Source organism: Salvia splendens, chromosome 21, assembly GCF_004379255.2.
Source record: "Salvia splendens isolate huo1 chromosome 21, SspV2, whole genome shotgun sequence".
Taxonomy (NCBI): domain Eukaryota; kingdom Viridiplantae; phylum Streptophyta; class Magnoliopsida; order Lamiales; family Lamiaceae; genus Salvia; species Salvia splendens.
In genome coordinates this window covers 25,848,643-25,871,428 of record NC_056052.1, presented here as the reverse complement: position 1 = coordinate 25,871,428, position 22,786 = coordinate 25,848,643, and the positions used below count along the sequence as shown (strand labels likewise).

The 22,786-nt window shown below is 38.5% G+C and overlaps 6 protein-coding genes and 1 pseudogene across 7 annotated transcripts; 5 read left to right on the top strand and 2 right to left on the bottom strand.

Annotated features, from left to right (window-relative positions):
• The first annotated feature begins 32 nt into the window (after positions 1–32).
• LOC121784788 (vesicle-associated membrane protein 711-like) lies at positions 33–2,399 on the top strand. Its single transcript, XM_042183023.1, has 4 exons — positions 33–382; positions 1,089–1,279; positions 1,572–1,735; positions 2,006–2,399. The coding sequence occupies exons 1-4, from the start codon at positions 166–168 to the stop codon at positions 2,091–2,093; spliced, it is 660 nt and encodes a 219-aa protein (XP_042038957.1). The 5' UTR covers positions 33–165; the 3' UTR covers positions 2,094–2,399.
• A 640-nt stretch (positions 2,400–3,039) lies between these two features.
• LOC121784790 (14 kDa proline-rich protein DC2.15-like) lies at positions 3,040–3,858 on the top strand. Its single transcript, XM_042183025.1, has one exon. The coding sequence runs from the start codon at positions 3,206–3,208 to the stop codon at positions 3,581–3,583; it is 378 nt and encodes a 125-aa protein (XP_042038959.1). The 5' UTR covers positions 3,040–3,205; the 3' UTR covers positions 3,584–3,858.
• Positions 3,859–5,797: 1,939 nt separating this feature from the next.
• LOC121784789 (vesicle-associated membrane protein 711-like) lies at positions 5,798–8,378 on the top strand. The gene is made up of 4 exons (XM_042183024.1): positions 5,798–6,113; positions 6,899–7,089; positions 7,372–7,535; positions 8,001–8,378. Exons 1-4 carry the CDS (start codon positions 5,897–5,899, stop codon positions 8,086–8,088), a joined length of 660 nt encoding a protein of 219 aa, XP_042038958.1. The 5' UTR covers positions 5,798–5,896; the 3' UTR covers positions 8,089–8,378.
• Positions 8,379–8,471: 93 nt separating this feature from the next.
• On the top strand, positions 8,472–9,542 carry LOC121784437 (14 kDa proline-rich protein DC2.15-like). The gene is made up of 3 exons (XM_042182573.1): positions 8,472–8,527; positions 8,605–8,666; positions 9,163–9,542. The coding sequence occupies exons 1-3, from the start codon at positions 8,472–8,474 to the stop codon at positions 9,540–9,542; spliced, it is 498 nt and encodes a 165-aa protein (XP_042038507.1).
• A 1,618-nt stretch (positions 9,543–11,160) lies between these two features.
• Positions 11,161–16,222, top strand: LOC121784754 (PX domain-containing protein EREL1-like). Of its 2 annotated transcripts, none has more exons than XM_042182978.1 (10): positions 11,161–11,679; positions 12,210–12,320; positions 12,839–12,937; positions 13,096–13,182; positions 13,461–13,569; positions 13,700–14,499; positions 14,740–14,904; positions 14,985–15,227; positions 15,436–15,654; positions 15,785–16,222. In XM_042182978.1, the coding sequence occupies exons 1-10, from the start codon at positions 11,590–11,592 to the stop codon at positions 15,989–15,991; spliced, it is 2,130 nt and encodes a 709-aa protein (XP_042038912.1). In that variant the 5' UTR covers positions 11,161–11,589; the 3' UTR covers positions 15,992–16,222. The 2 variants fall into 2 exon arrangements, with proteins under 2 accessions (XP_042038912.1, XP_042038910.1); XM_042182976.1 differs by having other exon boundaries at positions 11,162–11,679; positions 15,776–16,222.
• A 210-nt stretch (positions 16,223–16,432) lies between these two features.
• Positions 16,433–18,268, bottom strand: LOC121784755 (annotated as a pseudogene).
• Positions 18,269–18,906: 638 nt separating this feature from the next.
• LOC121784756 lies at positions 18,907–21,209 on the bottom strand. Its single transcript, XM_042182979.1, has 5 exons — positions 20,816–21,209; positions 20,540–20,639; positions 20,196–20,295; positions 19,596–19,687; positions 18,907–19,510 (listed from the first exon to the last, which is right to left on the bottom strand). The coding sequence occupies exons 1-5, from the start codon at positions 20,991–20,993 to the stop codon at positions 19,198–19,200; spliced, it is 783 nt and encodes a 260-aa protein (XP_042038913.1). The 5' UTR covers positions 20,994–21,209; the 3' UTR covers positions 18,907–19,197.
• Between the last annotated feature and the right edge of the window lie 1,577 nt (positions 21,210–22,786).

Genomic DNA, 22,786 nt, shown 5'->3' with positions numbered 1-22,786 from the left:
AGCCAACCGCGATTTGTCCGTGTCATAAAAGGCGCTTATTCCTCGAAACGTTTATCTCCGAAGGTGTAGGGTCGAATCCGTCGTGAAAAGCATTTTTTCAATTTTTTGAATCAGGGCAGGGCAGCATTTGATTGAGGCAGAGAGAGAGAGAGAGAGAAGAAGGGGATGGCGATACTGTACGCGCTGGTGGCGCGTGGCTCGGTTGTGCTGGCGGAATTCAGCGCTACTTCCACCACGGCGAACGCGATCGCGCGTCAAATTCTCGAAAAAATCCCCGGTAACAATGATACCAACGCCTCCTACTCGCAGGATCGCTACATTTTTCACGTCAAACGCACCGATGGCCTCACCGTCCTTTGTATGGCCGACGACACTGCCGGAAGTACGTTCACCTCTCTCTTTACCTTTTTTGTGTGGAGAATTTGATGGCGTCGTGTTGTTTTTTTGTCGATTGAGCTGGAATCGGTACGTGAATATGGTAAGTGTAGGTTTCGTGATTAGCATTTTGAATTTTGATATTGGAATTGAAAAAGGTGATTTCAGATTAGCTTCTCTGGATATCGACGTTGGCAGCTGGTTGAATTTTCTACTCACTTTTTTTATCTTTTCGCTTTTTTAATGTGGATCTGAAAAGGTGCCTTTATGAGTTGCAGCTTATACTTCGGTTTAGTTTTGTTGATGGTGAGGAGAATTTATAAGCTGTTTTTAGTCAATGAAGAATCTCCTTATGTGAAGTATTGTTGGAATCCTTAAGTTTAGCAGCAATACCTGTTCATCAATTAATATTATCTTTTGGAGGCACTTTGTATTAATTGGATAAACGGTTTGATGTTTCGAAATTCGGGAGAATATTGGACTCAGTAGCACCATCATTTTGCATTCTGTGTTCTTGGTTCATTATTCTTGATGTATAAAGAATCATATTATAGTGTTTGAGGGATGTCTTTCATTCTCTGTTTTTAATCCTCTTTTGACTTTCATATCCCTTCTTGTGTGGTTGAGGGAGATCATGATATGCCCTTCCTTCCATTATCATGTCTTCACGTGCTTAACTCGAAAAATTTCCTGTTTTTTTCAAATCCACACAGGGAGAATTCCTTTTGCATTTCTGGAAGAAATTCATCAGAGGTTTGTGCGAACCTATGGTCGAGCTGTATTGTCCGCGCAGCCATATGCTATGAATGATGATTTTTCAAGGGTCCTCAGCCAACAAATTGAGTATTTCTCAAGTGATCCTAATGCTGACAGGATAAACCGGCTTAAAGGTGAAATGAGCCAGGTAATTATCTCTTTGCTAACTGTTTGGTCTCTTGGTGTTGCTTTGGTTAATTTTACTTTTGCTACCAAATTCTGTGTGAACTTTCAGTAATGAGGATGTCGCCTTGTTGTGTTTAAAATGCGTGCCTTGAGTTTCAGGCTGTGAATTGTGAAATGCATTATATTTTTGGCTTGATATGGAATCACAATTATTGCTAACCGTTACGGTTGATCTAATTTGAATATTTTGCACTGCTATTTTTCTACTGATAAATACTACTAGTAAGTACACTGTCTATTGGTTGTCGTTGCAGGTTCAGAATGTCATGATTGAGAACATTGATAAAGTTTTGGATAGAGGTGATCGGCTAGAATTATTGGTTGATAAAACTGCCACTATGCAAGGGAACACTTTTCGCTTCAGGAAGCAAGCTCGCCGTTTGAGAAACACTGAATGGTGGAGAAATGTCAAGCTTACGTAAGTTTCATCTTGGCATCTATGTACCTGTAACTCATGGAAAACTCTGGTTAAGATAAAACTTGTTTTACCGTATGCTAGTTCAGTTTGTATCTCTTTGTGTGGTATTGCTGTACTTGAAAGGCCATCTTCTCCTTCTATAGTAATTTATGAGATCTATTTGGTATTACGTATTAAATTTTGCAGTACAGTAGAATAGTCTGTCATGTTACATATGCATTATATCATACGTATTTGTTTCTAAACAAGTGATGCTGGGGTATTGTGCAGGATTGCGTTGATATTCCTTCTCCTGGTAATAATCTATGTCGTTTTGGCTTTTGTATGCCATGGCCCCACTCTTCCGTCTTGCCTGTAATGAGGTCTGGCCGAGTGACATCTGGATGCCATTTCTCTTTTCTCTTTCTTCGGTTAAGTGTATGCTCAACTCTTCCGCTTCATATCTCCTTGATATGCCAGAAGAAGTTGTTACTTTTATGGTCTTGATTCCCTGGTTTGAGATTTAGTCAAGTGTAAAGCTTTCTCTGTAGGGCTCCAGCTTGATCTAGATGTTTTGGATTCCACAAGGTATTTTCAAATTTCAAGCATATTTGAAATGGTTGGTTTGTTTTGTAATCGACATTTGTGGATATATATAAGTCATGAGTGTTGCTCGTTTGAGATATTGTCATTTGTCTTCTGGATACATTTTCTTTACTAACTAATAAATTTCGTGAATTCTAATCACGCCGTTGCTTCTGTGCTATTAGAGCATGCCAGATCTTCCCTCTCCATCTGGTCCGGATGACAATCCTGGTACTACACAGAGGTAACTTCATGCCCTAACCCTCGAACGATATTTTCACTTTAGCAATAAATGCCAGCTCGACTATGAATCTGAATCTATGCGCGCTACTGTTGGATCATTGGCCACTCGTAGTGGTATCAGAAATCCATCCTAGAGGTGGAATAGATTTTAGACCCCACAGAAAACAAGTGAAATAGGTGCATTTCTGTACTCTAGCTTTTGGATTCTTTCCATTTGATTGTTACTCTAATCTTGATAGAGAGAATAATTTAAACAAGAAATCAAAAGCAGTCACATGTTGAATGATCGGTCCAGATTTGCCTCCTTTAGCATCATGTGTTTTCCAGATTGAGCGGCCCTTTCATGTCTTAACCAAAACAAAGCATCCCATGCTTTATAGTATTGTACCTTCCATTATTAGCATAATATTTGCCAAAATTGTCTTAATTTTACCTATTTGTGTCTGTTAATTAGTACTATAAGTATTTTGTACCATTTGTGAACTTCTCCACAAGCTTACAAAAATCCAACTTGCATGTATTCCCCCCCTCTCTCTCTCACTTCCACTCAATTTTTCTCCCATCACCAACCTCACTTCCCCTTCTATATAACAAGGAGATTTGCACTCACCCTTTCTCAGTTTCACACTACTCTCTCTTAACTCTCAACCCTAATACACCACCATGGCCGCAGCCCGAGCCGTCGTAATCCTCTCATTCCTCCTCCTCATCTCGGCCTCCTTCACCTCAGGGTGTGGCACGTGCAAGCCGCACCCGGCGCCCAAGGTGCCCCCGGTGAACCCATTCTGCCCCAGGGACACGTTGAAGCTCGGCGTATGTGCTGACCTCCTTGGCCTGGTGAATGTGGTGATCGGGGAGCCCCCGTCGGGCGACAAGTGCTGCCCGCTGCTAGAGGGGCTTGCCGACTTGGAGGTGGCAGCATGCCTCTGCACTGCCATCAAGGCAAATGTGCTCGGCATCAACCTAGACGTCCCGGTGGCGCTCAGCGTCTTGCTCAGCGCTTGCCAGAAAACGGTTCCCCCCGGTTTCAAATGTGATTGAATGCAGTGAGAACTGAGAAGTTCATTAAAACTTGAGATTGATTTGTGTTGTGTTCCTCTTCTTTGTTTGTGTGTGCTCTCTCCCTCTCTCTCTCTCTATTTAGGCTTGAATGATTTAATTTCATGCAATAGGCTAGGCAAGACTGTTTGCCTTTGTTATTAGTGTCTAATAACTAATAATGCATTGCATTTGTTACCAATCTGCAGTAGTATGTATTATTGTGCCGATTTGATGCTCCATGTGTCCAAAATTATCGAATTGCTGGATTTATTTCACATTATATACACAATTAATCTCAATTCATTCTTTAATTGTTATTATCACAAACTGAAAGGTTTGTGATAGATCTGAAACCCTAATTTTAAAAATTTTAGAATTTCAAATGTATGTTGATTTCCTAAATAATCTACTGTTTGTGTATTTATTAATACCAGTAGTATTGTAAATCTTGAAAAGAAGTGATGCCACGTGCTCGAATTCTGGTGCTAGCTTTGCATCCAAAGTGTGTCATCTCCCAAGTTATATAACTATATAATTTTTTTTTTAAAGTGTGCGATCACCAATGTGTGATTTCTTCATAACAAGCATTAGAAGGATTTTATAATATTGAATGCTCATTTTTTTTTCTGTTTCCGACTCCTATATCGGCTTAAAATCTAAGTTGGAATGTAATAGTGACACCGGTCAAAATTTTAACAACTTCTTTACTTTTTGGCAAATAAAATAGGCGACTTATAATATATAGATATGAAAGCTAGCAAATATAATAGGTTGGACCAAAATCGAAAAATACTTTTATGTTTACAATTAAACAACCTTAGTCTAATGTTTAAATGTTTAACTGATAGTGTTTAGGTTAATTATAGGGTTTAAATCATTTGATTGTCAAATTTAACGGTAATGCCATTTTAGGATAAAAAACAGATGAATTTATGATATTAAAAAATCGAATCTATCAAATATTAATATTTTCGATTTATTTTCATACCTAGCTTTCATACCAAAAAAAATAAAAGACGCGTTTATCTCCGAAATTGAGAAAATCGGATCCGTGGGGGAGTCTACAACTAGAATAACGAAAATATACCAACTTTGGTAATTGTTCCATCTATGGGAAAAACGCCACAGCACAGTCGGCGTTTTACAATTTCGACTGATTTTATACAAATACAGCTTAAAGTGTAACACGCCCACTTGATTGGCGTGTTTAAATAAAAAACGTCATCCATGATGGCGTGTTTAACAATATAAAAATGCCAACAAAATTGGCGTGTTTAAGAAGTGTAAGTTTCAATTTAAAAACGCCAATAAGGCTGGCGTGTTTAGACTTACTCTCCTGCAATTTTTCACAAAAAAAGTAAACTCAGATGCAGAAAATTCCAAAAGAGGCAAATCGATTAAAAAGCAGAGCTCGAAAATTAAGGAGAAGAAATTCTCACCTCTTTCTCATCGAGTTTGTTTTGACCAAAAATTTCATGCCTCCGGTTACATCCTCCGTTGAAAGCCCCTCCGTGCACCTCAGATTCTCAAACACCTCTTCTATCGGTATATTTTCCTACCAAAAAATCAAATTAAAACGGATTTCAATCAACCACCACAAAGAAAACTTGAAAAATTAAAAATAGAGGACCAAAAAAATACCAAATCAACTGCTTCTATCTTGAGAGCCTCCATAGCATCATCCTTCTCCGCCATTTATACCAAAAAAAATGTCAAAATCCTTAGTCAAACACAGCAAAACTACACACGCACAGTCGCCGATAAAAATATGTGTATGTTGTATAAACAATAGAGAGAGAAAAAGAGAGATTACCTCAAAAATCAATAGTAGCAGTGTAGAAGTGAAATGGTGATTGAGTTGGAATTGAAACGGCACCCCAGAATGCAAAGTATACAACGCCATCCATGTTGGCGTTTTACATAAAGACGCCATCCACCTTGGCGTTTTACACTTCTTAAACACGCCAGCCCGGTCGGCGTTTCTATATTGCTAAACACGCCAACATTGATGTCGTTTTTTATTTAAATACGCCGTTTTTATTTAAACACGCCAACCAAGTGGGTGTGTTACACTTGATTGTAAAACGCCGATCGTGCTGGCGTTTTTACTTAATAAAACGCCGATCGTGCTGGCGTTTTTCCATAGATGGAACAATTAACAAAGTTGGTACATTTTCGTTATTCTAGTTGTAGACTCCCCACGTATCCTATTTTCTCTCCGAAATTGTAGGGACGAATCCGTCGTGAATAGCATTTCTCTTGAATCAGATCGAGCAGTCAGAATTGAGGAACAGAGAGGGAGAGAGAAAGGGGATGGCGATACTTTACGCGCTGGTGGCGCGTGGCTCGGTTGTGCTGGCGGAATTCAGCGCTACTTCCACCACGGCGAACGCGATCGCGCGTCAAATTCTCGAAAAAATCCCCCGTAACAATGATACCAACGCCTCCTACTCGCAGGATCGCTACATTTTTCACGTCAAACGCACCGATGGCCTCACCGTCCTTTGTATGGCCGACGACACTGCCGGAAGTACGTTCACCTCTCTCTCTACCTTTTTTGTGTGGAGAATTTGATGGCGTCGTGTTGTTTTTTTGTCGATTGAGCTGGAATCGGTACGTGAATATGATAAGTGTAGGTTTCGTGATTAGCATTTTGAATTTTGATATGAAATGGTGCCTTTGCTCGTGAGAAATTAGAAATGATGTTTGAATTTGTAGGAGACCTAGGAATTTAAAATGTGATTTCAGATTAGCTACTTTGGATATCGACGTTGGCAGCTGGTTGAATTTTTCTCATTTTTTTGACCTTTTCGTATTTTTTTACTGAAAAGGTACCTTTATGAGGAGTTGCAGCTTATAATTCTGGTTAGCTAGGTTTGATTTGTTACTTTTAATGGTGGAGTAGTTTTTTTAGATTGAGAAAACTTGTGAGGGGAATGTTATAAGGTGGTTTGTTTGTTATTGAGGAATCTCCTTATGTGAAGTGATGTTGGAATCCTCTGGGAAAAATAACTGATCATCAATTATTGTTATTATCTTTTGGATGTCGTCCACCGTATATAGAGGCATTTGTATTTATTGGATCAACAGTTTGATGTATCAAAGTTCGGGATTATATCGAACTCGTGGCACCATCGTTTTGCATTCTGTGTTCATGGTTCGTTATTCATAATATACCAAGACTCATAGATTGGAGTGATTGAGGGATGCCTTTCATTCTGTGTTATCCGCCCTGCTATGATTTGTCCTTTCTTCAAGTATCATGTCTGTAAGTGCTTAACTCGAAAAGTTTCCTGTTCTTTCAAATCCACACAGGGAGAATTCCTTTTGCATTTCTGGAAGAAATTCATCAGAGATTTGTGCGAACCTATGGTCGAGCTGTATTGTCTGCACAGCCATATGCAATGAATGATGATTTTTCAAGGGTTCTCAGCCAACAAATCGAGTATTTCTCAAGTGATCCTAATGCTGACAGGATAAACCGGCTCAAAGGTGAAATGAGCCAGGTAATTATAACTTTGATAACTGTTTGGTCTCTTGGTGTTGGTTCGGTTATATTGCTTCCAAATTCTTTGTGGACTTTCGGCAGTGAGGATGTCACCTTGTTTTTGGCTTAATATGTTTGGATGAGTGCCTTGAGTTTCTGGCTGTGAAATGCATTGGACTTTTGGCTTGATATGGAATCACAATTTTTTTCTATCTGTACAGTTGATCTAATTTGAATATTTTGAACTGCTATTTGTCTACTAATAAATTGTAAGTAAACTGTCTATTGTTTGTCGTTGCAGGTTCGGAATGTCATGATTGAGAACATTGATAAAGTTTTGGATAGAGGTGACCGGCTAGAATTATTGGTTGATAAAACTGCCACTATGCAAGGGAACACTTTTCGCTTCAGAAACCAAGCTCGCCGTTTTAGAAATACTGTATGGTGGAGAAATGTCAAGCTTTCGTAAGTTTGAACTTGACATGTACTTGCTTGTAAATTACGGAAAACTCTGGTTTAAATAAAACTTGATTGAACTTAGAGGCAAGAACTTAGAAGAGTACTGTATCTTGAACACTCAGTTTTTACTGTTTGCTGGTTTAATTTTTTTCTCTTTGAGGTGTTAAGCTTACGCAAGTTTGAACTTGACATTTACTTGCTTTTAAATTACGGAAAACTCTGGTTAAAATAAAACTTTATTGAACTTATAGGCAAGAACTTAGAAGTGTACTGTATCTTGAACACTCAGTTTTACCGTTTGCTAGTTTAATTTGTATCTCTTTGAGGGGTATTACTGCAATAAAATGACCATTAAGAGATATATATGAACTTAAATTTGCAATTCAGTAGAATAGTCTATATCATGTTTACATCTGCATTAGATCGTATTTCTTTCTACTTTCTAAATAAGCAATGCTTGGTATTGTGCAGGATTGCATTGATATTCCTTCTCCTGGTAATAATCTATGTCGTTTTGGCTTTTGTTTGCCACGGACCCACTCTTCCGTCTTGCCTGTAATGAGGTCTGCTCGTGACATCTGGATGCTATTTCTCTTTCTTCTGTTAAGTGTACGCTCAGTTCTTTCACTTCATATCTCCCTGAGATGTCTGAAGAAGTTGTTGGTTTTATACTTTTATTCTTGGTTTGAGATTTAGTCGTGTGTAAAGCTGTCTCTGTAGGGCACCAGCTCTATCTAGATATTGCACAAGGTATTTTCAAGCAAATTCGAAATGGTTGGTTTGTTTTGTAATCGACATTTCTGGATATATAAGTCATGATTTTTAATTGAGTGTTGTTCATTCGAGACATTATCATTTTTTTCCCGGATACATTTTCTTTGCTAACTACTCCATGAAATTTCTTGAATTCTAACCACACCGTTGCTTCTGTGCTGTTAGAGCATGCCAGAACTTTCCTCTCCATCTGCTCTGGAAGACAGTCCTGGAACTACCCTGAGGTAATTGCTGTAACTTCACGCCCTAACCCTCGAATGATATTTTCACTTCTGCTTTCACTTCAACGATAAAATGCCAGCTGGATCGACTATGAAACTGAATCTATGTGGGTTACTGTTGGATCATTTGCCACTCATAGTGGTATCAGAAATCCTTCCCAGAGGTGGAATAGATTTAAACCCCACAAAAACTTTTGGATTCTTTCCATTTGATTGTTACTCTAATCTTGATAGATATAAGAATTTACACTAGAAATAAAAAAACAGTCGCATGTTGTTGAATCATTGGTCCAGATTTGCCTCCTTTAGCATGTGTTTTCCTGATTGAGGGGCCCATCATGTCTTAACCAAAACATAACATCCCATGCTTTATAGTATTGTACATTTCATCATTAGCATAATATTTGCCAAAATTGTCCTAATTTACCTATTTATGATTCTGCTAATTACTAATATATTCTGTACCATTGGTGAACTTCTCCACAAGCTTACAAAAATCCAATTTGATTGTATGCCATCCCTCTCTCTTTCTTCCACTCAATTCCTCTCCAATCACCAACCTCACTTCCCCTTCTATATAACAAGTAGATTTCCACTCACCCCTTCTCACACTACTTTCTCTCAAGTCCTAACCCTAGTTCACCACCATGGCCGCTGCCCGAGCCGTCGTAATCCTCTCATTCCTCCTCCTCTCTGCCGCCTTCACCTCCGGGTGCGGCACGTGCAAGCCGCACCGCCGAACCCGTTCTGCCCCCGGGACACGTTGAAGCTCGGCGTCTGCGCCGACCTCCTCAGCCTGGCGAATGTGGTGGTCGGGTCGCCCCCTTCGGGCGACAAGTGCTGCCCGCTGCTCGAGGGGCTGGCCGACTTGGAGGTGGCGGCGTGCCTCTGCACGGCCATCAAGGTGAACGTGCTCGGCATCAACCTGGACATCCCGGTGGCGCTCAGCGTCTTGCTTAGCGCTTGCCAGAAAACGGTCCCTCCCGGTTTCATGTGTTTGAATGCAGTGAGAACTTAGAAGTTCAATAAACTTGAGATTGATTTGTATTTGTATTGTTCCTCTTCTTAGTTTGTGTGTGTTCTCTCTCTTCCTCTCTCTCTCTCTATGTAGGTTTGAATGATTTAATTTCATGCAATAGACTAGGCAAGAATGTTTGCCTGTAGTCTAATAATGCATCATTGTATTTGTGATCAATCTGCAGTAATATTTATCATTTACTGTTATTCTTGTGACGATTTGATGCTTGTGCCCAAAATTATCGAATTGCTGGATTTATTTTACATTATATACACGCAATTCGTCTCACTTTAATTTTATTATTATAGCTATTGTCTTTTTTGTATTGTAGATTCGAGTTTTAGAGCATGCGCAGCGGTGGCGTCCGTCGCCACCGCCGTCCGTGCCAGCGGACGCACACGTGGCGGCACGGGATTGGGCAACGGCGTAGCCGTTGCATTCAAACTTGTTTTTAAATCGGTATTTAATTATAAATAATGCTAAAAAATAAAAAAAATTCAAATCCCAAAAATATGGCCGTTTTTTTCCCGTTTTTTCTGAATTTTTTTGATTTTTTTTTCCCAAAATCATCTATAAATACACACATTCATCACTCATTTATCACATCAATTCATCTCTCATTCATAATTCTTATACAAACTATCAACACATTCAACCTTCACTCAAAACATCAAATGGATTTCACTCATCTCATGGCGGAAGCGGAGCGCGAAGAACAAGAATACTACGAACAACATCGTGCCGCTTACGAAGCATATGTCGCGGCGAATACCCCCGCTCATCCTCCTCAAAGCACTAGATCAAATCGCCGCTACATCCATCGTGACCAGGAGGGAGCCCACGAAAGGCTCGTTGCCGAGTAGTGGTTTTTTTAATTTTTAGGATTTTAATTATGTAATTTTTAATTTTTAGGATTTTAATTATGTAATTTTTCATTTTTAGGATTTTAATTATGTAATGTTTAATTTTATTTGTCATTTGTAATATTTATTGTGGTTTTTAAATGAATTTTAATATTATGGAAATGTTATTGTTTAATTGAATTTTAAATTAATTGTGCTCGTCCTTGCGGAAGAGCATAGTTGTGGGTGTTGTGCTCTTGCCAGAGAGCAGGCATGAATAGTACCGCCCGGGTCCATAACCGTGCCGCTGGCAAGGGCACGGTTGTGAATGCTCTTAGTCCATGCACATGTCTTGGTTTTTAACCTTAACGACAACAAATGTACAACACAGAATTTTGCATTTTCTTGAGAAACAACAATCACCACATATTCACATACATAAATTTTGTGGATTAAAAGAAAGTCATTTTGAATTTTTTGTCACATCGTGTAAGGCCTCAATTGATATTTACTACCACGGGCCTAGCCAAAAATTAGGCTTTAATTTTTGTCTATATTCCTAAAAGAAAATAAATTACAATTGACAATTATCAAGAGGAGGAAATTGATTACATTTTATTTTGGGAATTAAAATTAATAGATCTTTAACTATTACAGACATTAATCATTTTCCTCGAAAATTTCCAATTTTTCATATTAAAACCAGGATTAGATTTTTAGTTTGCTGCTATTTTGTAATTGCCAGCGATGAAGAGAGAGCAAATATTTTGGGATTGAAAAAAGAAAAGACAAAAGACAAAATAAATATCATAACAATCGTTTCTCTCAGGCGACTGCTATCCAGTACCGTCCGATGCGGTGGATCACGCTTTGAAGAAACGTGTTTAGATCGGAAGAAAAAAAGAGACAAAAATGGTGGAGAAAATCGAAGCAGCGCACCACCTGCGCTTTGTAGCCACCTTCCACTTTCTCCTTCTCTAATCCTGCTGCCTGGGGCTATCGTGCGCCCTCTGATCTCAATTTCTCAAAACCCTAATTGCACTCTAATTCCAAATTCGTTTTGATGCCCTATTAATCAGGGTCGCCTTGATATTGCTGCTGGGTTTTAGTGACTTAGTTACATTGTAGTGATTAAAATATCCAAGTGATCGATCGTTTTGTTGAATTACGGCTGTGTGAAGTGATCGGATTCTAGACTTGTGGAGATGCAGCGGCCGAGTCCTCCGAAGCATCGCCACGATGGGACTTCGCCTTTGCCGCTGGGAATGGATTGGAGCCCTCCGCCTCGAATTTGGGTATTGTCTTGTTCCTTAATTTTATGGATTTCGATGAATTTACTGGAATTTGAATTCGCATACATGGATGCTTTGATCGATTTCGATAGCTGTCGGTTTGATTTAATTTTGCCTGTGTGATCAGCTCGTTAGGTACACAATCATGAGTAAGAGAAAGATCAGATTATTTTCTGTAAAGTTTGGGTTCCATGCATTGCTTATTCGATACTGTTAAGCTCAGTACTAAAATTGGTTAAATAGTTTAAATTACTTAAAATTATGTTGTAAATTTGTAATCCTAAGAAAGAAATTCTTTGCTTGTAGCTCAAGATGTGGTTTAAGAGGAAGCTTGTTTCTAAGCAGAAAAAAGTAAAAACATTCTGGTATGAAATTTGCTATAACTGGTAGTTTCCTGAAATGTTTATGTGTACATAAGCCTTGGTGCTATGTTTAGCTTGATTTTAGACTTTTAGTTGATAAACCTTATTCCTTTTCATTGCTTAGACAAGACTCTTGTTACTTAGAAAGGGCAATGTTAATGTACTTTGCAGGCAGGGAGAGAAAGTGTTTGGCCTCATGATCCTCGGACAGGATGGAGTTACTGCATCACTCTACCTTCATGGATTGTACTTGCAAAGTCGAGAGATTCTGACCCGACAGTGGTATTGCTCTAATGTTTCTTTGTATGTTCATTAAATGAGTATGATTTATAAACTGTACTCAGTTATGACTATGCGAAAATTGAATATTAGTTAAAAGAAATTGCTTCACTTCCATCAAGTTGATGTAGGCCGTGCCCTTGCTTTAAAACCTTTTAAGATTTTCTGCGATGAACTGGTCAGTTTCTCCCAGCAACTAGTTGGTGGTGCGAAAGCTAGGTCTTACAGTTAAGCCAATATACTCCATTATATATATCTATGCAAGTTATGGCAAGAAAGTTGATGAAAATTGTGTTACGTTTCATATATTGTTACAATATATCACCTTTTTTCTATTGTGATTGTCCCCTTTTTTTCCTACGCATATGTGAAAGGATGAACCTCTTCTCCTCCTTTGATTACCATTGATATCCAGTGTCAGTCGAAGTCCTTTTTTGGTGAATGTTATGTTCCTCGTGACCTTTTCTCGTATTGGTTTTTTACTTGCTAGTGGTTCCAGAATTAACAATTGTATGGTGCAGTTTTACAGGGTTCAGGTTGGCATACAATCACCAGAGGGGATTACAACCACAAGAACTGTATTGAGGAGATTCAACGATTTCCTAAAATTACATGCTGCTGTAAGCTCGAATATTTTAGATAGGGTTGTGGCATCTCATACTTAAACTTGTATGGAGAATATGTATTGCTATTTGTTTCCCTGATAGAGCATTTGCATGTTTCTGTGATACAGTTGTAATATATTGATTCTGGTATGGTTTTCAACTTTCTCTTGTAGCTCAAAAGAGCCTTTCCTCAGAAAAGCATTCCATCAACTCCGCCAAAGGGGCTCTTGAGGATGAAAACAAGGGCAATGCTGGAAGCGGTAAAGATTGTTTATAGCTTGGATTATTATAGTCATAAGATTGCATTGCAAACACTTTTCTTTTTGGAGGGGGTGGGATGAGTCTTGCACATTTTTATGGTTGCTCTTGAGGCCTTATTATTGTATCTCTAAAGCCCAAGCTTATCTCTGAAACAACATAAATAAAAGTTCTAGGATGGAGATTGTAGATATGTTTTGGAGACTGGAGCTCTCATTTATTCTACTTCTCTAGTTTCAGTTAACTGTTAAGATTATTAGAGGCTTCTGTTTTATTACAGAGAAGGAGTTCTTTGGAGGAATGGATGGCAAACTTACTTTCAGATATTGATTTGTCAAGAAGCATTGTCGTTGCATCCTTTCTTGAACTAGAAGCTGCTGCTAGGTCATGTGAGTATGCTGTAATTTGATATTCTATGCTAGTAATTTTTCTTTACATCAATTTTTGTTAAATCTATGGGGTCTGGATCTCCATACTAGAGCTACTTATAAATTCTGTAACGTTACATTTTTTCTCCAGCATTCCAAGAAGAGGGCCTGCAGAGCCCCCCCGATTCACATAATTCTGTAACTATGACAGACTCATCTCATCATGTTCACCCAAATTCAAGCATGTTGGCAGCAGGTACTTCATCGGTGGCATCAGATCATGGCAGTGATACAGCTTATGAGATATCTGATATCGGTTCGCCTAGCCTTGGAAGGGACAACAACTCAGAAGTTGGGACTGAGGATCTATCATTTTATGATGATGCAACGAGTACAGTGGATAAATTTGTCAAGTATGGCATGTCAAACATCGATGAGGGCTTGTCAATGGGGAATGCTATTCTAGAGAAGCTCGAGAATTTTCCTAAACATAAGCTGCATGCCAGAGAAAATCATAACTCAGAGCAGAACCTGAGTAATGGAAGTTCTTTGAAAGCCTCTCATCATGAAGAAGATATGTCAGAGCATCTGGCTGAAAATAGTTCATTGGTTCATCATGGCCGAAAGCTGTCGACTGATAGCATTGGAAGCAACAGGAGCTCTTTACGAGGCAGTGAGTCATCAAGTTTAGCATTTCCAAATTCAAATGGACATGGGGCTTATGATCTTGGGAGTGCGGCTGAGGTTGGACGAACCACTGGAATTGTTGGAAACTCTGATTATCATCTCCCAGATGATATACACCTGTTGGTCCCGGTGGATCAGCGCCAGAAGATGAATAGAGTACTTATGACAATGCAGCGGAGGTTGATTACTGCCAAGACTGATATGGAAGATCTTATATTGAGATTGAATCAAGAAATTGCTGTGAAGGGCTATCTTGCAACAAAGGTATCTGAATGCTGACAGTTTGAACCCATATTATATTTTGGCATCAGGTCTGTTGAGGAAAGGTTACAAATGTCTATTGGTAACACTGTTTTACAATTTGAGTCCTAATTGTTATCTTTGGCATTTGGTATTAGACTCAAACACGAAAAAGTAATTCTGACGCGTGTGAAATTAGCATTAGTGATACAGTCTTTTTTTTCTGCCAAATTTTAATATTCATGAGTTCTCATTTATACCCAGGTGAAGGATTTGGAAGTGGAGCTTGAAACTACTAAACAAAAAAGTAAAGAAAATCTTGAGCAGGCTATACTAATTGAAAGAGAAAGAGTTACTCAAATGCAGTGGGATATGGAAGAACTTAGGCGGAGGTCTATGGAACTAGAACTAAAGTTGAATCAGCAACAGGTTCAGTACCCTGTTCATTGACTTAACTGTGGTAGTTTATGTAAGCTTGAAAGATCTATAATGACAAATGCCTATTCCAGGATCAGAGCACAGATGCTCAGCCTTCTGTTTCACCAGGCAATCAGCAGACGGATACGTTGCGCCAGGAGTTGGACTCTTCAAAACAGCAGTTTGAGGATTTGTTGAAGCGACATCAAGAGCTGGAAGTAAAATCAAAAGCTGATATTAAAGTTCTTGTCAAGGAAGTAAGATCATTAAGAAGTTCCCAATCAGAATTAACGCAACAGCTCAAGCAGTCTCTCAGAGAAAAATCTGAAATGGAGGTATACTTAGTTGGACTACTATATTGACTTGTAATATCCAAAACAATTATCGTCTCTCAGTCACTCTGCCTAAATAACATGGTTCCAACTCTAACATTCTCATGTCGAGTCTTGAGAAGGGTATAGTACAACATGCGAATCTGGACAAACTTCGTTTAATCAAGATGTTGATCTTCTGTTACTTTATGAACTGCTTCTGGATTCACAGGAACTTCTTCAGGAAGAAAGAGAAAGAAATGAGCAGGTGAGATCCTCTTGGAGGAAGTTGCTAGACAGATGCAAGATTCTTCAGGATCAGCTGCAGGAGTGCAATATCGACAATTTAACAAGCACAAAAGGTGACACAGCTGACAGCCTCCCATCATTATTGGATCAGTTGGATTTTGTTGGCACATCCGAAAACCAGATAGACCTTCTCATTGCTGAGGTATGCTCCTAGCTTTTGGTTTGTATCAATAATTGATCACTATTTCCAAAACATCGATTTTTAATTGAACTTATGTATCCTTGTGGTGATGATGGGAGTTTCATCTTCTAAATGTAATCAGTTTGAGCAGTTATTAGCTGAGGATGGTGACAAGCACACAACTTCCATAGACGAGGAATCGAGGCAGACACTAACGAGTCTCCTAGCCGATAATGGTGCGTTGAGAAAGCAGGTGAACTCCCTTATAGTAAACAGCCTCAAGATGAGGAAATCTAAGGAGAAAGGGGAAACATCAGATGTAAATGTAGGAAGTGAGGTCCAACATAGCAGCAGCTAACTCTTGGACATATGTAAATTCAGAAATGCCAATTATGTGTAGAGTTGGATATATACGACATGGGGAGTTATCCATGTTTGCGGTTTTACCAGCAGGAACGCGTTGCTGTCGATTTTTTTGGTCTCTCGCGGTGCTGTATGCAACAGTGTACATATATATTGAAAGTCCGATTTGTATACATAATTCAGAGTTAAGAAAAACATGTGGAATTTGCTAGTTTTTGTTGGATAATTGATCACTTGCTGCGCTTTTGTATTCTATAATTGTGTGATTTGGTCTTCATATTTTTAAGTATTTTTTATATTTCAAACTCTAAATAAGGAAAAGCAAAGACTCCTATTTACCAGCCAATATTGCACCATAATGTAAAGGCTTTACATTAAAGAAAGAAATAAATAACGAGAGAAAAGCAATAAAGCTATTTACACAAAGAAAGTCGAGTTTCCTATATTTTGATATTTCATTGTAAGAAAATTGATGTACATCTACTAGTATTACTATGCAGATTTCCCAGTTGTTTTTCGGTAAAGAAACCATCACCTGAACATGTTAGCCACCTTCGGCTGCCGCCGCGCCGCGTTCCCGTCTCTGGCGCCGCCTCTTTTCCGAACATCGTTTCGGTACAGAAGATGATTCTTTCCCTTCAATCTCCATCTCCCCACTCTCTTCCCAACAAAAAGTCCCATTTTTATGGCAGTTACAACCCCCAAAGCAATCAACAGTGGCCTCACAGCCCAGTGGAAGTCCTCTAGATGCTGATACTTCTTCACCAAGCCAGGTGAAGTCTCAAACGAGACAAGCTCGACTTCAGCTGGATCGGCGAGGAAACTCACGTCCTCGCTCCCCATGCTCAGCTGGCCGGGGAACTTGACAACGAGGCACCCGTTTGACAGCACTTGACAAATCCGGCCAGTGGCCCAATCACCACCTCTTCCACGAGGCCAGTCGAACCGCGGGCTGAAGACTCTCGACTTGAGCTTGACGAACTGCCCTGCACAGTAAGGCTTAGCCATCTCAAACTGTGAATACATGCCCTTCGATAGGGTCTCCAGTCCTACAAACGCAACAGCTACACTTCCATCGCGGTTTACTGAGTGGAGGACGCCAACGGGCGAGTGCTTCTTCTCTTCTTTCTTCAGGCGAACCCAGTCGCCTGCAGCCAAGCCGAACGTGACTCGTTCCAATGTGGAAACATGAACTCCAAGCACCCTCACCAGAACATATCCATCTTGATCCGTATCCCGTTCTAGACCCACCACAGACCCCTCGGGCACGGGCACATCCATACGTGTTAGCTTTCCTAGACCGGACCACATCCCCGACTTGCAGGTGATCCTTAGCAAGGAACCACTCTGTATACCCACCGCCACCCGGTTTGTCTCTGATCATTCTACTTCAGCAGGAAATTATAAGGTTTGAGGTTGAGAATAAGGATCCCTTTTGCATGGAGGTCCATTATTCCCTGAGCTAGATCCACTCCATACCTGTAATCATCACACTCGACGTAAGTACTCACAAATGAACCCAAACCCCGAAACCAACAACAAACATCTCCAAGCGACAGTTTCCCCCCATTGAGCTTGACGAGCCATTTTGTCCCCGACTGAGCCCTCGTATCTACAAGAACAACACAATATAACACTTCAGATTTCTACATCCTCATCATCCATTTCCACTATGAATTCGAACAATGCAACTAAAGGCCCGTAGAGCAAACAAACCGTATCTAACCCCTGCCACTTAAATATCAAATCACCCAGTCTATTCAAGACATCCCTAATATTCTCCTCTTTCACCGGCAGCAACTTCATGATACTCGTCATGGTCTTGAGACGAACGGTGATGTATGGCTAACCAAACATCACCAAACGCCCCTCTCCCAATAAGGTGCCTGAGCTTAATCGTCGTTGGATCAATCCACGGGGTCATCCGGTGAGATGATGCACCTAAGGTGGTGCTAACAACATCACCAGACACTCCATCAACCATCACAAAATCAAACGAAGGCGCAGGCCGATTTGCAACAGCTTGTCCTGCCATTTTCCCTAAATGATCCTACTATGACAAAGTTATTCACAGAGACCATTCAAGCCACAAAATGTGCATAAAATTATCATTCCACAAGATAATCACAAAAAAAAAACACAGAAATCACACAAATTCGTAAGCAAAAAACAGAAAGCTTACTGATCAATAGTAGAGATGAAGAAAAATATCGATTGAGGAAGAAGCGAACGCAGTAATCTCGACGAATTCAATTATGTATCAGTATTGAGGGATCATTTCGTAGCTGCGGTTACGAGCTATGAGAGAGTAATAATAAAGAGTGTCGAAATTGAAACAGAACTAAATACAGAGAGAGCGCGAGTCATCTCAACTGTAACGACCGACTATGCATAATTATATGGCTATAATAATAATCAGCCGTTTTTATTCTTTCAATATTTTAATCAGCCGTTTTTATTCTTTTATTCCAAAAAATTAATTTATTTTTTTGTGTGTAAATCATCAAATTTCAAGTTTATAGGATAATAATAATCTCTAGTTAAATAATTGAACAGACTATGCATAATTATATGGCTATAATAAAAAAAATCCGATTAGTATTTATAAAGTTGATCAATATAAATATTAATATTCGATCCTTTTATATTATTCTAGATTTGATTATTTTCTATTATTATTATTATTATTAATATTACTATACTTCATGATTCATAATATTCGTGTAGCTTTTGTAGAGTTAGTTGCACACTTAAATAGTGAAGAATAGTACAAAAGCAAAAGCATGATTTCTCCCTTCATTCCTTACAAATAAAGTTAGCTAATTTGTTGCTTACTACTATTGCCTAATTATTCATTTATTTGTCGCGTTTGCAATATAAAAATAATTTTATAAAATCATTAGCACAATATGATTCCTTAATACATTGACTTTTGAAATATGAACTGGTACTACCAGTTAGCTCCAAATAAAATGGATTATATCTCAAACAAATCAACCAAAATCGAAATGCATTTCTCAATAAATTCTTATTCAACAAAGACAAAGTTCCATTCTTCAACTCACGAATTCGCTAATTCCACAAAACTTTCCTAAATCATAATCTGATTAACATGTAACAAAGATGAATAAAGAAGCATCAACCATATTATTTCTGCAACTCATCACTTGTGCTTCAATACCTTTAAAACTACAGGAGTTTTCACTTGATTTTCCAACTCAACATCCGGGAGTCGTTCTTTCTGCCCGAACGTCTCAGGCAATTCTTGAAACTTCCCAGCACGTTGCGCGAAGATCTAGAAGAGCAGCCTCTCTCTGCAAGCCTCATCCGGGAGTTGGAGCTCGAGCTAGTGAACTTGCGATATGGAAACCATCCTTTTATTAAGTGACTTAACCGGTGATCGCGTTTTGACCCAACATCATCTCTTAAATCCCAATGAGCATCTTCCTTAGTCTCCTCTGATATCTCTTCATGGATGCTCTCTTCTTTCTCTACATTTCTGTGTTCAACCTTTCTGTAAATTGAATTGACATGGTTATATAAGTTGATTTTTGAACCACTATTCATGGCTTCAAAATCACTATTTCTCAACAACCTACTTGTGGGATTCATCATCATCACTAGTGTATGCTGCCTTTGATTTTATCTTTATGAAATTATTAGTACTCGAAGCACGATGAATGAACTGCAGCTGAAAGTGCAAACAAAAATCAAAATTGTCAAGCATAAGACAAAGTGAAACATCAAATTTTCACTACAAAATGTAACCAAAATAAAGATAGTCACTTCTTCCTTTTCAAAATCCTGAAACTTCACTGTTTTCTCAAAGCCCCCCATTCCTTTCGAAGACCTAGGATGTTCTCTCTCTCACTACCACAATCAAGCCGAAAGGGCAAACAGTCATATGGAGTTCACTTTTGGTTCACTCTTATGTAGGGCTAATTTCTAGTACTAAACGAACTGCAAGATCTTCCGTTTGCTCAATACGACATGAATCTAGCTATCTATCTTCAGAAATCTTGAACTTCATATAGAGTTTACTTATGTAAGGCTAATTACTAGCACTAAGCCATCTGCAAGATCTTTCGTTTGTCCAATACTACACGAATCTCTCTATCTTCTGAAATATCGAACTTCTTTTAAATACCCAAAACGTCTACGCAGAGGCAACAGTCACACGATACAAAACTAGAACTAACCTGATCACCATCCTTAATGCCAACCATGCTGATATAATCTCGGTCATTCAACAACATCTCGCCTTCGTGACTAAGGCAAAACTGTCCCCATACATGCTCCCTGCATAAAAGTTCAAATTATAAGCTTAGCTACACCAGTTCATGTTGAAGAAGTTAAGGCCCAACAAAATACTGTTAAAGCCCCAAAAAATTCAATTTAGCATTCTATTAATCAAATATTTTGAAGACATAAGAGTGCCATAGAATTAAATAAGCAACAATGCCACTAGAGCTAAACAGACATCAATAGCAATGCAAATCTTCAGCTGCTAACACAAGATATTTTGAAGGTAAAAACTCATTACCATGAAACTCTGTCAGGCCCCTCCTTTGGCAGATGATCAAAAGCCGATTCGACAGCCCGCTTCAGTTCCCCAACGGTTCCCATCTTAGTCACCTCAACTCCTTCACAACAAAATAATCCCACCAACTTCATTAAATTCTCATACAGCATTATCACAAACACCCAATCTACATTCTCACACACTCAAATTAATCAAAGGCAAACATCAATTTCTACAAAACCTAACAAAACACGGATAACTGCTTGAACAGACCACAACATCAAATTAAAAACCTACCAAAAGAGGACCCGTCCAATTTGAGAATCGTAATTCGGAGGGGCGGCTGCTGAAGCCTGTTGTAGGAAGAAGCGCTCCGCCTCGGGCCGCCAACGTACGCCGTTGGGGGAAACAAGCGCACAATCGATCCATTCGAGAATCGAGGCTTGTAGCGATCGATCTCCACAATCTGCATCATCGCGGAATGCCGCAAAATCGGTAACGAAGAAATCGAGTATCGTCGATCATGAGGCCTCCATTTATACGTCTCCTCGTCGCGGATCTCGAAATTGAGCTGGTTGTTAGCAGATTCGGAGGTAGGGTATGGCTTGTGTCGAGAGAGATTCTAGAGAGAGAAATGAGATTGGAATGAAATCGAATTTTGGCATTCGCTCTTCTTTTCGTTTTTTCCCTTTTGCTTTTTCTCTCTCTACGAAGAGTGAATGGCAGTTAATACAGTTAATACCCGCCTTTTTCCATTTATATTTGGGCCCTATTTTGAAGCCCAATTAAATATTTTCAGCCCAAATAAAGGCCCGTTAAAAGTTTTTATTGGGCCTATACCAACAATTTATACCTTTTCCTTATGAATAATAGGCTGATAATAACATAGCTGATAGGCCCAAAGTAAGTTGAGGTTCCATGTGAATAAATGGAAAATCATTATTTATCTTGAAAAAATTTGTTTTACAAATGCTTATGTTGTTAAATTAGGACTGAATGTTTGTTGTGATTATGCAAAATTTTAAATTTTTATATCATATTTAACAAAGTGACAAAATATTTGCAATCCGAGTGATCAAATCATACAAAATTGAAAAATTAAATTTGGTTCAGATTTTTCAGATTTCTTTTTCTTTGAAAATTCGAATTTTCAATTCAATTTGGATTGATTTTTAGAAACAGAAAAAAATCTTATAACCTGAGTTACTAATATGTATAATAGTTACAAAACTTTATTTCTCATTTTTGGATTTTTTTTTGGGTAAGTTATTAGTTATAAAAAAAATTGGATATTTTGAATCAGATCGGATTTATATCATCCCAAAACTCGAATTTGGTATAATTCCAACGGAAAATTCAAATGCTTACCCCTGTCCCAACTCGTCCTTTCCTTCAGGGTCGAACCAATTTTGACTGCTCGGGTATCTCAATGTCAGTCAACAAACATAGTACAATTTTCATATTTGATATCTCAAATTACTATTATTCCTAAAACACACACTATTGTCATATTAAAAGTATGTAACATAAAAGTATGATATGTCTCGATCGAAAGCAATAGTCATGAAAGGAACAAGAGGAAAGAAAAGGCCTTTAGTACATGAACCTTGAGGAACACACACATGCCTACGTACTACACAATTAGTGCATAAAGACAAGTAATCTTTGAGTCACATCATCTCTCACTTTAAGAATGTATAGATGAGCAACTATTTTCGTTCATGAACCTTATCTTACTTTGATTAAAAGATCAAAATCACAAGATAATTGTTATTATGATTTATGAATGACAACTTATCCAATTCTTTTGGAAGATAATACTACATCTGTCCCATAAAAATATGTGCACTTTCCATTTTTGTCCGTCCTACAAAAATATGTGCATTCTATTTTTGGAAAGTCATATCAATTTAATGATGTATGTCCCACTACCCACTAACACTACTTTACCTGCTATTTTCCTCCTTCCTCTTATTTTACCATACCATTCTTCTCATCTTTATTATTTTACCAATTTTTTCTTAATTCATGTGTCATACTCATTGCCCATATTTTTATGGGACGGAAGGAGTAGTAATTTAAATTATGAAATTTGTTTAAATTCTAGTCAGTCTTGTTTACAAACATAATACTATTAAATTTATACTCCCTCCGTCCTAGATAGTTTGTCTCACTTTGATTGGGTACGTGTTTTAAGAAATGTAATGAAAAGTGAGTTGAAAAAGTTAGTAGAATGCAAGTCTTACTTTTATATATTAGTTTTATAAT

Excerpts from the sequence above, each read along its gene's own strand:
- LOC121784788 (XM_042183023.1), top strand. The coding sequence starts at position 166 with ATGGCGATACTGTACGCGCTGGTGGCGCGTGGCTCGGTTGTGCTGGCG. Across the intron at positions 383-1,088 it reads GGCCGACGACACTGCCGGAA|GGAGAATTCCTTTTGCATTT; the intron begins GTACGTTCACCT and ends AAATCCACACAG. Across the intron at positions 1,736-2,005 it reads TGGAGAAATGTCAAGCTTAC|GATTGCGTTGATATTCCTTC; the intron begins GTAAGTTTCATC and ends GGTATTGTGCAG.
- LOC121784790 (XM_042183025.1), top strand. The coding sequence starts at position 3,206 with ATGGCCGCAGCCCGAGCCGTCGTAATCCTCTCATTCCTCCTCCTCATC.
- LOC121784789 (XM_042183024.1), top strand. The coding sequence starts at position 5,897 with ATGGCGATACTTTACGCGCTGGTGGCGCGTGGCTCGGTTGTGCTGGCG. Across the intron at positions 7,090-7,371 it reads TCAAAGGTGAAATGAGCCAG|GTTCGGAATGTCATGATTGA; the intron begins GTAATTATAACT and ends TTGTCGTTGCAG. Across the intron at positions 7,536-8,000 it reads TGGAGAAATGTCAAGCTTTC|GATTGCATTGATATTCCTTC; the intron begins GTAAGTTTGAAC and ends GGTATTGTGCAG.
- LOC121784437 (XM_042182573.1), top strand. The coding sequence starts at position 8,472 with ATGCCAGAACTTTCCTCTCCATCTGCTCTGGAAGACAGTCCTGGAACT. Across the intron at positions 8,528-8,604 it reads AGTCCTGGAACTACCCTGAG|CTGGATCGACTATGAAACTG; the intron begins GTAATTGCTGTA and ends ATAAAATGCCAG. Across the intron at positions 8,667-9,162 it reads ATCATTTGCCACTCATAGTG|TTCACCACCATGGCCGCTGC; the intron begins GTATCAGAAATC and ends TCCTAACCCTAG.
- LOC121784754 (XM_042182976.1), top strand. The coding sequence starts at position 11,590 with ATGCAGCGGCCGAGTCCTCCGAAGCATCGCCACGATGGGACTTCGCCT. Across the intron at positions 11,680-12,209 it reads GCCCTCCGCCTCGAATTTGG|GCAGGGAGAGAAAGTGTTTG; the intron begins GTATTGTCTTGT and ends TGTACTTTGCAG. Across the intron at positions 12,321-12,838 it reads GAGATTCTGACCCGACAGTG|TTTTACAGGGTTCAGGTTGG; the intron begins GTATTGCTCTAA and ends TGTATGGTGCAG.
- LOC121784756 (XM_042182979.1), bottom strand. The coding sequence starts at position 20,993 with ATGATGCAGATTGTGGAGATCGATCGCTACAAGCCTCGATTCTCGAAT. Across the intron at positions 19,688-20,195 it reads GCATTAAGGATGGTGATCAG|CTGCAGTTCATTCATCGTGC; the intron begins GTTAGTTCTAGT and ends TTGCACTTTCAG. Across the intron at positions 19,511-19,595 it reads GATGATGATGAATCCCACAA|AAAGGTTGAACACAGAAATG; the intron begins GTAGGTTGTTGA and ends TTCAATTTACAG.